Source organism: Rousettus aegyptiacus, unplaced genomic scaffold, assembly GCF_014176215.1.
Source record: "Rousettus aegyptiacus isolate mRouAeg1 unplaced genomic scaffold, mRouAeg1.p scaffold_m13_p_13, whole genome shotgun sequence".
NCBI lineage: Eukaryota > Metazoa > Chordata > Mammalia > Chiroptera > Pteropodidae > Rousettus > Rousettus aegyptiacus.
In genome coordinates, this window is record NW_023416288.1 from 58,468,477 (window position 1) to 58,484,653 (window position 16,177).

Below are 16,177 nucleotides of genomic sequence, written 5' to 3' on the forward strand. Positions count from 1 at the left end.
GAAAGACGGCGCGAACACCGTCCCATGCGGAAGGAACGGCATGTGCAAAAGGCCGAAGACAGGGGCATGCTGGCACTGAAGGAGCGAGAGGCCACTGCACGGAGCCTATGATGGAAGGAGGAAAGAATGGATGCAAGGAAGAAAGGTGCGCGTTCGAGATACTTTCCAGAAGTAGTGATGGGGATAGCCAGTTTCTCTCCTGGTCCTGCTGTGGGGCCTACGGCATGTGTTGTCAAGGTGGCCAAAGTGAGTGGCACCGTTGCTGGATTAGGAATAGGCTGAAGCCACAGTCTTGGCTTTACTAACGCTATGAGAGCTGCGATTAATCCAACCACAGAAAATAGCTGTCTGCGATGTGTCTTATATTTTAGTGGACATTAAACATGTGAAAAATCACCTCTTGAGGGTTAGGACTTGATTATTCATTTGATAAATCATTCAGGCCTCTCTTTCTCTTATACCCTCTTATTATTCGATTGTGAACTATTTTACATTTATCTCCACTATGCGGTAGAAAGGAGAGGAGAAAATCAAATCAAACGGATCCAGTTAGTTTATAGCAAATCTTCTGATGTAGAGGACAGCGAAAACCATTGAATAAAGTCTACATAAAGGGGGGGGGGGAATGGGATCCTGTTTTGATCCATGATACCCTACCTTCTTAGCGCTTTGGTACTTGGAAATATATATTATTTCTAAATATGATAGAACTGCTAGGTCCATTGGGTGGGAAAAAGTTGGAAAAGATAGAAGCATAAAACTGTGGTTCTTTAAGTGAAAAATAATCAATTTGAAATAGATGCTGATTAAACTGGGGCTGGCTATCATCTTTATATTAACTTATTCTACTACTTATATTTGATAATAAAAATTTCTTTAAACAATAGAGGATTAAATAAGGTTGTAAGCAACCTGTTTAAACTACATATGGGAACACATTTTATAAGGAATTAATATTAGAAGATGTACTTACTAACATATAAATAATATAGCTGAACACCAATAAACCCATCCATTAAAAGAATAACACCTTCACTAAGGAATACTCAGGCTGAAAGTAGTAAACAATAATTTATTTAAAACTCTTCTATAATTTATTTTTATTACTATTCTTCTCCAAAACTAGTTCTAACACTAATGGGGTTACTGAATTTGATTACTGTCCTAAGTGTCTCTATGATCATTCATATAAGCAGAGTCAATTTCTGTTTGACCATAACCTTGAGGAAATCTCTTACCTCGATGGCACTGGTGTATTGCTCCAGTCTGCTGTCAATCTTGGAGACAACTGCTGCCTGATGAGTTGATTTGACACCACTGTTAATAAACACATACACATATATAAAAATATGGCAGAATCTTTCCATACATATAATAGCTAATGATTCTCATTTGAACAACCAACCATACTTACCTTTTCTGCACAGACTTGTTCAAAAATTCTGCTCGCTCTTCTATCTAGGAATTTAGAAAAAAGTTAATATTTTCAGCTCATAAACAGTGTCTTTTACCCCATACCATTATCTTCCCTCAACCTGGTGGATAAAAGCACCAAAGAGTGTCAAACCGTTTTAGGGTGCTGTGCAAGGCAGCTCTGCTAGAGAGGAAAACTACATATAAGGCATTTGATAATAAGACTCAGGAGACAAAGGTAGGATTGGCAGAGGAAAGAGAAAGTGTGTAGAGAAATATAAAATTCTGGAGGCAAATTTAAAACTAGATAAAAATGGAATAAAAAAACCTCTGAAATAATATAAATCAATGGCAAAATAATTACATTTCAAGACAATAACAATGATTTCTTTCTGACATATTTAAAAAGTTTTTTTTTTTATTGAATTGACATATAACATTATATTAATTTCAGGTGTACAATGTAATGATTGAATATTTGACCATACTGTGAAATGATCACCACAATAAGTCTAGTTAATATCTATCACCTGACAAAATTTTTTCTTTTTGTGATGAGAACTTTGAAGATCTACTCTCTTAGCGAGAACGATAATATTTTCAAAACCACATCTTTTTAGGACATATTTACATGAGTATAGATGTACCATACTCTCTCATTAAGAAAAAGGTCCACGATGTTTTGACTGTGTATTTGGTATGTATTAGGGTCAAATAAGAACGATACCCAGGAACTGTGAACTATTCTCTTACGGCTTAGCCTGGTTTCCTAACTCGATAGCTGTGAAGCCTATTGCCGAACTTAATCTGCCCTGAATGTAGAAGTTGGGGGTGGGAATGGAGTGAGACTGGGCAGAGCTCATCACTAAGAGCTGAGTGAGAAGCCCCTATTAGCCCAAGTGGGAAATAAGAAAATAAGGCCACAGAAACTGTGATGGACATACACTCAAAGGGCAGCTCATTAGTCTTTAAAAAAATTTTTTTTTTTTTTAAAGCTAGGAACTTCTTTCTGTTATAACTAAAGCTACTAAAGCGAACATTATATTTTACTGAAACTGCATCCATCACTCAAAGTCAGATGTTCTTTATAAATCGGCATAAATTTGTTGACCAATTATGATACCCAACTCCAGTCTGGAAATAGTCCCTGCCACACATCACCTATCAATACCAGCAAATAGCAACAGCTTTTTTTTTGCATATGACTGACTGCATGTGCGAAGCACACTGTTTTTGGCTCTGTTCTGGGCAGCCAAGGAATCTACCAGACTACGCTTGCCCCAGGCTGGTGTGGTTTTGTGCTCCTTACAGTCTTCAGAGATAATAATGGCGTTTTCTGGACTGAACTGACTTGAGACTTGTTAACTATCAATAAATGCCCTTAAGCTGTTTGGAAAACATGCTTAGTATCAGTTGAAGTCCACTTTTATAGATGTTATTTATGATACTTTATCCTTTCTAAGGTTTCTTACAGAGATAAAAGCAAACTTATTAAAAATAAAACTACACAAAAAAGTGTTTTAGGTATCTCTGAGTTTATGGGATGTAAAGGATCTTATTTTTCTGATGTAAATATAAGTGTAGAAGTGTATTTCTGGAGGAAAAAAGCTTCCAGTTGAATAAGGTGAAATACATTGGAACCGTGCAATGCGCTGGCATTTTTAATATTATCCATCCATCCATCCATCCATCCATCCATCCATCCATCCATCCTTCCTTCTACCCCTCTATTAACACTTTCAGTCTGTCAGTCAAACAACCAACAAATAAATTATGTTGAGTATCTACTACATAAAGTCGAACACCCAACGATGTATATGACAGGTCTGATTTTTAAATGAGAACATATTTTAGCAGGGGAGACTAGTAGAAAATAGAAACAAAATATTTAAAATTCAATGGTAGTTACCATATTAAAGACAAGAAGAGATGCTGTGACTCTGGCAAAAGTGACTATTTGAGGGAGGTGGAGAAGGCTTTTCAGACCTTTCGATATAAGAGCTGAGATTTGTAGTTTAGAGCTGACGTGGTTTTATAAGTGAGTTTATGAAAGTGAGGGTGGGAGTGTCTGAGGGAGCGGACAGAGGACATTTCTAGCAGAGCAGACACACGTACAAAGATCTGGGGACCCCACGGGCATGCAGAGCGCTGGACCCGAAGAATGAAGAAACATTCAGTGTGGCGGAAGGACAGAGGCTTGAGGGGCGGGGAGGTGGCAGAGGTGAGACTTGTTCTTTGTAGCATTTGCAGCATCGCTCTGAGTCAGGGATCATCTCGTGAACCTCGGCCATCACATTTATCCAAATTACAGAGGCTCTCGGGATCCAGCTTCTCCTTTTACATCTATAACATTTAGCACAGCCTGACTTCATTGTCGCATTTAGTCAGGTCTAACCACCATTTACTGATGCACTCTTGTTGGAAAATTCCTGAACTTAGTGACTCTAGGTTATGGAACACTTTATATTGAATTTCTAAGTTAAATGCTCTGTATATCAGTTTAACGGGGGAAACTGATTCTCCTGAAGACCAAGAGGTGGCAGTGTTGTTCTGATAAAACGTGGAAGAAAAATATACTACTATTAGTTTTAGAAAACTGGAACTCTCCTTACTTCATATTCCCTCTACTGCCAATAGCTGAAAACATTAATAATAACAACAAAATTTTAAATTAAATTAAATGTTATCCTTTGCATGAATTATGTAAGAGAAATCATTCACTGCTAACATCACTTAACTATGAGAAACCAGGTTAGGGGTTTCCCAGACAGGGAACAGAAGTCATGAGAATTAACAAAATACACTAGTCGATAATGTTTTGAGGTCAAATATCGAATGTTTTTCCTCCCACTGGCATTCTAGAATGTTAACTTGTGACCAGTTATAGAAGTCGCAGGGCCAAGAGTATCAACAGTTATAGGAACTCAACTGTAGACAATTTCACATGAAATTGAGTTCTAAAACCAGGGCCACAGCAAGTTCTTCAAGACACATACTATGGAGAAAGACAATAGATTATTCCTAAAAGCATTTCTCAGTTATATAGAAATTAAAATTGCTTCATTTCTTTTTTTGTGTATTTACTCTAACTGATTGCTCACACATGACTCTCTACCAGAGGGAGTAGATAAATGGCTTCCTGGGAACTCAGGAATCTGGTTGATGGAAAAACTAGAGAAATAAATGAAATCATTGATAGAGAAGAGATATTTGGAGAAGGATGGGTTGTAGTGTCTCCTGAGCAAAAGAGTGAAAATTAGAAGTTTAGGCGAATACGGCTTTCTTTGTGATGCCTAGACTGTTCAAAGAAATCTTAGCTCGGGTGGGCTTTTGAGGAAGGTGTAAAGAGAAGGTTTAATGATGTTCTTTGAATGCATGTAAATAACTTGGCTTTTGGTCATTTTAGTGTGCCACATGATAAGGCCTCACACACATTGATAGACACACGCACACACTTAACTGGCTGTGATTTCGTGCTGGCTTTGCCCATTGTCAATGCTTTGTAACCTAGCTGGGTTCATGGGAAATGAAGGCGAAATAAAAATGTTAAAAGTTACACTCTCCGAAGATTCATTCATTCATATATCCATTCAACAAATACTTGTATCGAATAACAAATATCTTCACTACGCCAGGTGTCCCATACATGTTAATTCTCCTAAGCAAAACGCAGATCTGAAAACAATGGCAGACTGAATACAGATAGCAGTACTCTTTCCTCATCTCATCCCTTCCCCCGTCTCCCAGGCTCGGCTCCGTCCTGCTTGTCCTCGCTCCTCTTAGCAGCACTTTTCTCTGACTTCGATCGGGAGCTGGGCTCCATGAGGGCAGTAGTAGGACAAAACTCATCATGGCCGAGGACCCTTCCGAGTCACATTCCACCTCCTCCCTTATAACAGCTGTAAAATTTGACCTCTACCATTTCTAGCTGCCCGGCTTTTAATAACGATGAAGAAAAAAAAAATGAACAGTTAGCATGAAAAGAAGCTTAACCTTTATAATCTATTTGACTGTTTTATAAACTTTAAACGTTTCCATTTTCAATGGCTCAAAGCTATGAGGCACCTGGTGATCATGCGTCAGCGAGATCCAGAGATGGTCGCTGATTGTCGTTTTGATGTATGCCCAAACATCAAGCAAACGACAGACACAGATTTCTCCACTTTATTTCTCTCCTTTCCCAATGTTGAAAAGAGAAGCTGTGAAATGGATGTGAGAAGGGGCAGAAAGATAAACGAAGCAAAGGCTTCGAATGATCAATAACTAAACAAAGGGCTAAAAGCGGTTCCTATTATTATAGTAGAAGTATTATATATGAAGGATTTCTGGGGGAAAAATACCTTGAGAGATGAGCCTTTAGGAGTGAAACACTTGAATGGCTTCTTGTCATCTGCTAACCCATCCTCTGGCATCTTCTGGCGTTTCTCAGCAGCTTCTGCCCTTCGCCTTTCAATCTCTTCCTTTAGCCTCCTCTTCTCTTCCTTAAGAGAGAAAGAGCAAATAACAAGGACTTCAATATCAGGTCCAAGCCAAGGGGAATGAGGGCTGTAGGGAGAAGAGCACGAATCCCACAGGAAGAAGACCCAGGTTCTAGACCGGATGCCACTGGGTCGTCAAGGGCGGCCACTAGAGCTTAAACCTGAGCGTGTGAGTCGAACAGCCTGATTCACATTCTGCCACTGCTGCTTCCCGACCGTGTGGTCTTGACCATGTTACTTATCTGCTCTGGGTCTCGGTCTCTTCATCTGTAAAGTCAGGATCATAATAGAACCCACTGAACAGGGCTTTAGTGAGGACGAAATGAGAAAGCCCGTGTAAAATGTGCAGATTAATGCTCCGTGTGATGACGGCCATTACGCCATTATCCTGTCACACCACTGGACGCCGACCTTCCCTTTCTAAAAATGTGGCATCAATGTAAATATCTCTACTTCCTGGGAGAGTTGCAAAGGCAAACGAGATAACTTACGTGTGAAGTTATATAAATTTATGGTACTTACTTGCCAAATTGTACAAGAGATCACTTTATGGTGGTCCCCACCTCAACTGAGTGGGTTATTTTAGGTGGTATGACAAACCTGAAATGATGTAGATATTGCACCATAATGTTGAAATCACAGATGTTTACAATCTATTTCCCTAAGCCCTTGGCGCCTTTGTTCCTGGTCTGGATACGCTCCCCTGTCTGATCTCTCAGGCAAAAGTTCCAGAGCTCTGAGTTGCATATCCTTCTGTGAATGATTTTCTGAGAGATTTATGTGTGTCGTCTTTTGTAGTTTTCAAACCGTGAGATCTTTATCACTGGATGCTCTCAGGCAGAGACTTTATGTCCATCTGTCAGAAGATCTTGCAAAAGGATCCTATGTGCTATAGACTGAATCTTTGTGTCCCCCCAAAATCCATGGGTTGAGATCCTAACCTTCAGTGTGATGATATTAAGAGGTGGAGCTTTTCAGAGGTGATTAGGTCATGAGGATGGAGCCCTCATGAATGAAATTAGAGACCCTGGAGAGATACTTTGCCCCTTCTACCATGCAAGGACACAGTTGGAAGACGGCCACCTATGAATCAGGAAGCAGTCCTCACCAGACACAGAATCTGCTGGCCTTGATCTTGGACTTTCCAGCCTCCAGAACCATGAGCAATAATTTCTGTTGCTCATAAGCCACTAAGTCTATGCTACGGTAGGAAGTTAGACCAAATAATCTTCAATTCGATGCCATGCTAATGATTCATTATGCCTTCACTGATCCTCTCCTCCTCTAATGACAACAATAATTATAGCTACCACTTCCCTGGGCTCCAGGTGCTAGTATGTACGGGGCATTGTGAATACCATGGTCTAATTCATCGTCACAACAACTCTGAAGGTAGATAATTCACAGATAAGGAAAAAGAAGTCTCAGGGGAGTCCAGTAACTTTCCCAAACTTTCTACATAGTTCAGGGAATTTTTGCATAGGATCCACATCGAAAAGTCATTTGAAGTCAAATTTTTGTGTATTTTGAATGATGTCTCCTAAGATTACTGGGAAGAGCTCCAGGCTGAGTTGGAGAAGCTAGGTCCCAATACTGATTCTGTCACTCATTAGTCAAGAAACTTCACACAAGTCACTCAAAGTACTGGATTCCCATTTCACTGTCTAAAAACTGAGAACAGAACAATAATGTCCCTGAGGATAAAAGGAAAGAATGCACCTTGTAAATGGTAGCAATGTAAGTTGTAGTTGGTTAAGAACTTTTTCAGTTTTCAAAATTAGCCCTCTACTGACTACTCGTTTTCAGTTTTCTCTTAAAAGACAGAACAAATTCATCCGCTCATAATTATTGGCTACCATTCATGACTGCACTGTGTTGTGTCCTAGGCACACAGCAATGAACAAAGCCCTTACTGTCCCCCCCATCCCATGAAATTCTAGTCCACTTATTCTTCCACTAAAAAAAACCCCCAAAAACTATTTTCTAAAATCTTCTCTATAAAATCTCTTCAAGTATCAAAAAACAACTATCATGTGACTTTGGTTCTTATAGACTTTTCTTCCTTCTCTACTCTCTACTGTTCTTCATGGAGGGGCAGTATAGGGTGATAGATTAAGACAAGTGGGACCTTGGGAAAATTATATATATGTATATGTAAAAAAAACCTCTCCTTGCCTCAGTTTCTTCCTCTGTAACATGGGGGTAAAGTCTATCCGCTCTTATGAGAATTGGATACATTAATATGTATAAACGTTTTAGAACCATGCTTAGCGCACAGCACAGTTTATTATTCTTAAAGCGTAAGAGTCCATGCTCAAAAGGGCAGCAGCATTTCACCGGGGAAGAAACGACTTCCTGGGCGAGGGCGGTCACCAGAGACGCACCCAGGGACTCGGGGAGTCAGAGGGGCTGGCCCTGCTTACCTCCTCTCTGACTTTTCGGTCGGCCTCCTCCTGCTTCCTCCTCTGCTCCTCCTCCTCCAGAACCTTCCTTCGCTCCTCCCTCTTTTTCTTCAGCTCCTCGAGCTCCAGGGCTGCCTCCTGCTGCTTCTGTTTGAGCTTCTCGAACTCTTCGCTCTCGGTTTCCCCACGGCGGCGCCTCAGCTCCTCCAGGCGCTTGCCCGCTTCCACTTGGGACGCGCCTTCCGCCTCCTTGGCCTCGCTAGCCCTCCCTCCGGGGCGGCTGGGGGTGGGCGGGAATGCACGAGAGTTTGACACACATCTGCCTTGTAGCTTCCCCTTGAGGGAGGCGATGTGGGTCTGCAGGCTTTGCATCCCACTCAGAGCTCCCCACAGCCCCTCCTTAGAGAGTGGATCATCACCCCATCTCCAAGGGTGGGCCGTGGTCCACTCGGAACCTCCAGGTCTGAATCCGAGTCCTTGCTCTGCCACTGACCCTGGGTTTCCTCAGTTGTACGATGGGGGCAAATCGGCACTGTGGGTGGGCGTGTAAAATGGTGCAACCGCTATGGAAAACAGTGGGGAGGTTCCTCAAAAAATTAAAAGTAGAACTACCATGTGACCCAGCAATCCCACTTCTGGATATGTATGAGAAGAAAATGAAAATACTGATTTAAAAAGATATCTGCACCCCCATATTCATTGCAGCATTATTCCCAACAGCCAAGATATGGAGACAACCTAGTGTCCATTGATGGGTGGACGGATCAAGAAAATGTGGTGCATGTTCATCCATGAAAAGAAGGAAATCTTATTTAAATACTTATTAATAAGTAGGGGGGGCACCCTTAACGGGATCTGGACATAGACGGTCTATGTCCAACACTTTTTGCTAAGGAGCAGATGGGTTATCACTGTCTACCGTCATTTATTTCACGTAGTGTAATTGCATGGTGTTTCTAGCTATGGAGCAAGAAGGAAGAATAGAGCAGAAAATGAGTTCAAGACAACACGTTAACCAATAGTGACCTTATGTGTACGTCTCACGCTTTTGAAACACTGAAGTCGTTCTGAATATACTGTGTCCTTTGGGATGATGCTTTTTCAAGCTGCAGCTCAAAAAAACAAAACAAAACAAAACAAAAACCCAACCGACCAACCAAAGAAACCCATTTAGTGGACTGTAATGAGCATTTAAAAAGATGAGGCAGGAAGCATCAGAGTGCATTGCACAGAGCAAAGGAAGTGACCGTTTCTTGGCATGCTCATTTCAGTCGTATATGTAGATGTGCACTGAGTCATGACGTAAAATTTATTCCTTACTAAGAGCTGGGGTGAAAAAAAGTTTTAGGTTCCTTATGGTTAATGATGAACTCTTTTATTTTGAACTCGACCAAGGTCAGATGGTTCCTTAAAACTTGATGTTGCTTTTTCAGAGTCTTACATGTTTATAGGCTTGTGACCGCAGATAGGAAATCTCTCTCAGTTAAGGTCTTTCCATCTTCAGAGATATCTACTTTTCTCTGTGTAGATTATGTTAGTGGTGTTCACTTGGACTGGCAAAACACATGCCTGTAGAAACTTTGCTGTATTCCACTAGGTGTCGCTCAGTTCTCATTTTGGACATCTAAAATACCCACAATTAGGGGCCAATTAAATAAATTACGATATATCCATCCAGTGGAACACTCTAACATCATTAATTGCAGGCTTATATTCATTAGTATAGGACGCTAGCTAAGATACATTGTTATGCACAATGCAAGAATCAATTTAAAATGTAGATTTATAATTATATGCACATGTATCTATACTATATGTATAGATATGCATGTCTATTTTGAATGTATATCATAGAGAACATCTGGAAAAATGTTACTAGTGGTTATCTTTGGGTAGTGGGTGCTTATATTTACACTTGTATTTTCCGAATGTCTTATAATGAGTATATGTTTTCCTATAAACAGAAGAAAACTTTAATTCTCATATTACAAGAATAAACAGAAAGCAAAACAAGTCCTTGTTTTGTACTTTCTGTAAAACCTTTAGTATAATCTGCTTTTATAAATTTACTCCTTGAATTGAAACTTTTATGTCAGAGAAAACAATCTAGTTATAAGAAAATAGGAATATCAAAAGAGGCAGTAATTAAATCAAACAAAAGGAGCTATGCTCAAAATGGGAACAAGAGTTTCGTCCATTATCACCCCTGCTCAGATGTGCTGCATTAGGGCGTCACTAATATAACAATTTCTTCTAGAAGGTTCTCTTGGCTACCCTTGGCTTCTTTAGGTATAAGTCACGATGAACATCAGAGCTTCCGCCATCGAGAACACAGCTTGCTTTCAGTTAGGCTAGTGGGCACTCGGCTAATCTAAATACTGGCTCAAACTCCCTTCCCAGCTCCTCACTTCATAATTTCATGGAGCAAAACCAGGCATCTTTGCTTCTATCGGCACCAATTTCTAATTGAAACTGAAACTAACACATGTTGGCAGCTAAATGAAAACTAATACTACGATGGCAGCTTGTTTCTGTCATTTTTTTTTTCTGCCCAAAGATGGAAAAATTAAAGTGAGAGTCACATTCAAGGACTCTCAGTGCTCTCGACCTGTTTACCGTCCCCTCTGACTTTTCTCTTGGAATTACCCAGCCGTCAGGATTCTCACACAATGGGCATGTTAATTATTAATTGGAGCTTTGACTGAAGCTGGTTGGCAAGTTTGCTAATTAACCAAACACTCTACTGACAGATTTTTAAAGCATTATTTCTCTTAACAAAAAATGTACTCATATCCATAAAAGATATTTTAAACTATCAAACAATAAAACAATAATGTTATTGTCAGATAATGTTTATCAAACACTTTTCATAAACTTGATCCCATTTTAGGGCTCTAAAACATTAACCTACAGGCACTTCAGCAAGCTTTGGGCTCAACTGACCTACGTGAATTAACTTGCTTTCTAGATTTTTCTATGAATTCCTAATAAACTCTTAATTTTCACATCTACTTTCTTGCCAACTTAGGCTTTCTGTTGGAAAAATGTGAGTAGGTTTCTGCTCCAATTTTTGCATAGAAAAATTGAGAGCAATTACATTTACTCATTTTAGCCTCTTTGAGGGGCTGGAAACATCCATCCTTAGTAGCTCTGCTCAATTCTGAATGTTACAAAGGCTTCGTTGAGAAGAGAACATCCAGCTTCTGCATGGGGACTTTCTTATTTGAAAGTGTTCAGATGAATAGGGTCTACAGGCAAGGCTGCACGAGAATCCATGTGACAAGGACCCAGACTCTTTTCTAGAACATCTGGCTCCGCAGCCAGTGACATAACAGAGGGTGAAATCTGGTACCAGTGATTGAGGGGATCGTGTGTGCAGGAACGGGGCACGGACAATCATGCAGCCAGGTGTCTGTGGTAGGTAGGCTTCTGCAACCTGAGCCCTTTTACAAAACTGGCGGGGAGCTCTCAGTGTTCAGTGTATCTGCGAGTGAGAATTCACACATATATACTTGTCTCTCTGTCCTAAAGTCAATTGCCCAGATTTTCAACATGATGTGGGTAAGGTGGGGTGAGGAGGGGAAGCTGAAGCTATGCCAAGAGAGTTTTCTAATGGGTATGAAATGGAGCATTAGTCCAATGCCCTCTTCCTCCCTCTTGGAGATTCCAATACAATTTAACATCAAGCACTCTCAAAGTTCCGTGGTAAAGACATCTGACTAATTAGTTCAACCTGACATTTCCCAAGGCCAGAGAACAATCTCAGTTTTATGCAACATTTATTTGCAACCTTTAGAAAATACATTTCTGTCTCTTATGAAGTTGCCTGGACCATATGGAGAGTGAATTAATGATATTAACCTCAGCCATCATGTTTCCTAATAAACCGATCATACGTGAATGTATTAGGTCAGGAAACAAAAACCTGGATGCCAAGCACGATCTACCTTGCTAAATGATGGGGAAAGCGGATTAAACCTTGTCTGAGCAATGACTGCTGGTCTTCTGTTAGAGACTGATGGCCTGACCTGCTGACTGAGTTATCTCTAAGACAATGGCCAATGAGCTCACGGCAAAATTATGTTGCCTGTTTAGCACATTTCTGTCTGGAGGCACAGGATAGGGAGACTTTTTTTTTTTTTTTTCCCCACATGTGAGCACAGTCACTGTTGATTAGTCATGACTTCTTACCTGAAAGTATTCTCAGTGTGTTTAAGTTTGTGGGTCATGAATTCTCCATTCTGCGACTTGACTTCTGTGAATCCCTTCTTTCCATCCAAGAAGCCCTTAACTTCTTCTCTGGGCTCTTTGTCCTTTTTCATCCTCTCATCTTTGATCTAACCAATGGTACACATCAGGAGGAAACATAACAATAATAATCTTATTAGGTTTTGGTTGGTATCACCAAATAAGATCCCAAATTATTAGGAAGCCAGACAACTCAGAAGTAAAACCAACCACTGGAGAATGATGTGGTAGAGACGGGGTCAGAAGAAATTCTTAGAGGATGAGTTGTGGTTCTCCAGCCTCTGAGCAAATACCTTTCTGGAGGTCGAGATCATCCCTGATTTCACTGGGGTTTTATTTTTAAAAGCAGTAGAGGTGTTACAGTTTGGAAACTATTATGTTCTTGGAAGGCTGCATTAGTGGCTGTTTGCAGTTCCCAGTGGGAAGAGCGACTATTAGGGTGGCTTTGATGGGCAAATGCCCAGGGCGCTAGGACAAGTTTCTTCTTGGATGGAGGATACAAACATGTTGAAGAGAAAAGAAGAAGAAATGTACCAAGTTAGCCAGATCTGCCCAGTGGATTCTGGCTGATGTCAGAGGATGACCACCCTAGTATTTTAATTAAGTAAGTAACAAGGGTCTTGAGGACAGAAGACATAATAACTCTACCTGTAGGGGGATAACTCAGACATCTGTGGAACATGTGTGTAGTCAATTAAAGCACTGAATTAGAATGGAATAGGAAATATTCCAGGGTTTACCTTGACTTCCACTGCAGGTAATAATTTAGTCTTCAGAAGTGGTTTTGTGATTATTGGTAGAGGCAGAAGAAGTTGAAGAGCAGATGTTAGCTTTAATATTTCTGGGTTTTAGTTACAAGTTCCTCATGGTAAAATAAGAGACTATTTTAATGTAAACTGAATTTATACAGTTTTGGGGGTCGAGGAGTACAAATTACCTATAGCATCTTACCCATTCTTAAAAAGTGAGTGTAAAATGGGGGAAGTTCATTATTGCTCTTTTCAAGACAGAGAAAGCACTAATGTTCTGAAAAAACCTACAGAGGAAGAGTGAGGCATAAGAACTTAGGGTTCTGGGTGCTGCCCAAATGGTCTCCCCTTATCTGATCACTCACCTCTTTCCAGCTATTCTTCAGATTCTCTGAACATTTATTCCTGAAATGCATGTTTTACTAAGCGGAGTACTTTTTCCCCCCTCTTTACTGATGAGCCTTCCATAGTCTTTCTTCGGGTATTATTTGACAAAATTACTACAGATGGGCTATTCACTACCATGTTGCCCTAATTAGCTAAAACTTTAATCTTTCTCCAAAGGGTGTATATCTAGGATATCCCTTGGACATGCAGAAGAGAGAAGCTGTTGTTTCGCCATTCTGAGAGCTTCGTCTGGAGTCAGGAAACCTGAGTTTGGGTTCCCATGCTGTCAACAAACTAGCTGTGTTAGTTTTGATTAAGTCACCTAACTTCTCTGGGATGTGGGCTCCATGTATAGAAAAAGAAGAGATTGAACTAGATGATCCCTTCCTAATTCTTCATCTTTTCATTTCCCTCTTGGCTTCTGATTTGTCATGAGAGGCTACAGAGGGAAGAAAGAAGCTCCTGGCTTGTCCCACAACCTGATCATGGGTCCTCGGTGGCTATTCTTGCCCAATCATAAATTGGGATTTATGCAGGAGCAAGGCAGGGTCTAGTCTTATCCTGGCCTACCGTTGCTGGATGTAGCCCCAGAAACCATGGACTGGATTTTATATGCTGGTTAAGAAGTATCTGGGGATACAAATTTGGGGGTGAGAGATTCCCATTTCAGAAAACCCGTGAAACAAATTGTAAGTCAAATATCAGTTTGTGGAATAGTATGCAAATATGAAATTCCCTTTAACTAATTTCTCCTATTTTGGAGCCAGAGATATTTCTGTTCTTTCCAAATGCATTATCTGATTTACTGACCCAAAATGTGTGTAAAATAGATTAGTAAAACAATATATGTTTAACAGAGGAAAAATCCCCCGTTTCTTCAAACTCTGCCTTTATTGGCAAAGGTTATGGTGGGTAGTATGCTTATATTCTCTTTAGAAGACTTTCGTTGAAAATTTTCAAATGAAGTAATGATAATTCGAGTTTGCAAATTATTTCGAGAAATGAATAAAGTAATTCCATAATGCCTTTGGAACACAGTGGACTGGATTCTATAGCAGATTTAGCCCATGCTAGATCTTTGAACTTACTAGATACTTTGAACTTACTAGATACTGTTGTAGTTTCTAAGATTACTTGTGGCTAACGATAGCGCAATAGTTAATCAAGGTCAGGCTTTCTGATGCGGCGTTTCGATTCTGCCAGATCATGACATTCTCCCTGCGGCAGCCACTGGTCCTCTTATTTGTTCACTTACCTCCGGTCAAACACCCTGGCACCAGCTCCTGTGTGTGCCTCGGAAATGCAATGCAGAACATTTTGCCAAATTTTTCTTTTGAAAACCAAATATCATCTTCATCACATTTTCTACTGAGATGTGTGGGGGTGTTTTTTCCTTTGAGAAGTTAAATCATTAATCAAGGCCAGTTGGAAAAAGTTCATGATAGAAAGGAAAGTAGGATGGCTCAAGGGGAAAAAAAAAAAGCAATTAGAAGAGGAGAAAGCGGGAAAGATTAATCGGAGGAGTGTTTTTCAAGCTTTTTGGCTGTGACCCACATTAAGAAGGACAATTTGCATCACAATACAATACTCACTGCCTGCAATGCCTCTAATATTTTATCTATTCTATTTTATTTTTTTAAAATGCTGATGGACACATTTAATTAATTTTGAGATGCTCTAAGTCGATTTCGCCATTCAGTGAATCATGAGTCATGGCTTGAAAAACACTGGATTAGAGGTTACAATTTTGAGATCATCAGATCTGAAGTGTCATGGAACACTGCTCGCTGTTGCTTTATGATTAGGTTATTTCTCAATAATATTTACCTCTTCTTTTTTGAACGTAGGCTTGTCTTCTTGGGATTTCTCTCTCTTAGGTTGCACTTTAGCCCCCTTTTCTTCTTCCTTTTTATTTTCAAGAATGGGAAGGTCGCTTATTTAAAAGAAGACCTTTCCAGCTCTTTCTAGAGTGAGAGGGTGCTCAGGTCACTTGGCGTGTGGTGTGGGATGACTTCTCTTTGGCCGTCTCGGTGCTCAAGTGTCCCCCCACCCCCGTGCCAGCGGTGGTAGACAGCCGCCTGGCATATTTTCTTCCCACCCCAATTTTTTCTTATGTGCCTGCCATCGTGCTCCCTGAAATCTAGTGTGACCCGGTGCTTTCTCGTGCATGTTTACAAACCCTGTGTGTGGCTTGGTGCATTTGCTCCCCTGATCATCTCAATCGTAGCTGTGTTCATGAGCCTCTTGTAAAAAGCAGGAGCGAAAGACAACTTCAGTGCAATGCAGACTTACTGGCAGAGTAAATAAGGTGGACTCGCATGGAAGGTGAACATGCAAGCAGGTGGTGAAGGACAGTGCTTTTAATGCAGCCTTGCAGACAGACAAAACCCCACAGCTTACAAATGTTCCCCGGCCCCGCCATTTCCATCCTTCTTCAAGCCACATGAATTTGTTTGTGTCATCCAGATGGTAAAAGAAGCAAACTGTATGCTCTTAATTA

The 16,177-nt window shown here is 40.4% G+C and overlaps 1 protein-coding gene across 8 annotated transcripts in view; it reads right to left on the reverse strand.

The window, feature by feature from the left end:
- Window positions 1–16,177, reverse strand: part of CALD1 (caldesmon 1) — a 164,518-nt gene that overhangs the window by 12,264 nt on the left and 136,077 nt on the right. For 5 of the 8 annotated variants that reach the window (XM_036230889.1, XM_036230891.1, XM_036230888.1 and 2 more), the window contains 6 exons: window positions 15,505–15,582; window positions 12,485–12,630; window positions 8,315–8,573; window positions 5,754–5,894; window positions 1,415–1,458; window positions 1,239–1,317 (listed from right to left, as the gene is read on the reverse strand). In XM_036230889.1, coding sequence (XP_036086782.1) covers window positions 1,239–1,317; window positions 1,415–1,458; window positions 5,754–5,894; window positions 8,315–8,573; window positions 12,485–12,630; window positions 15,505–15,582 — 747 coding nt within the window. The remainder of the gene's footprint in view (window positions 1–1,238; window positions 1,318–1,414; window positions 1,459–5,753; window positions 5,895–8,314; window positions 8,574–12,484; window positions 12,631–15,504; window positions 15,583–16,177) is intronic. The other 3 variants (XM_036230893.1, XM_036230894.1, XM_036230895.1) reach the window with 1 other exon arrangement.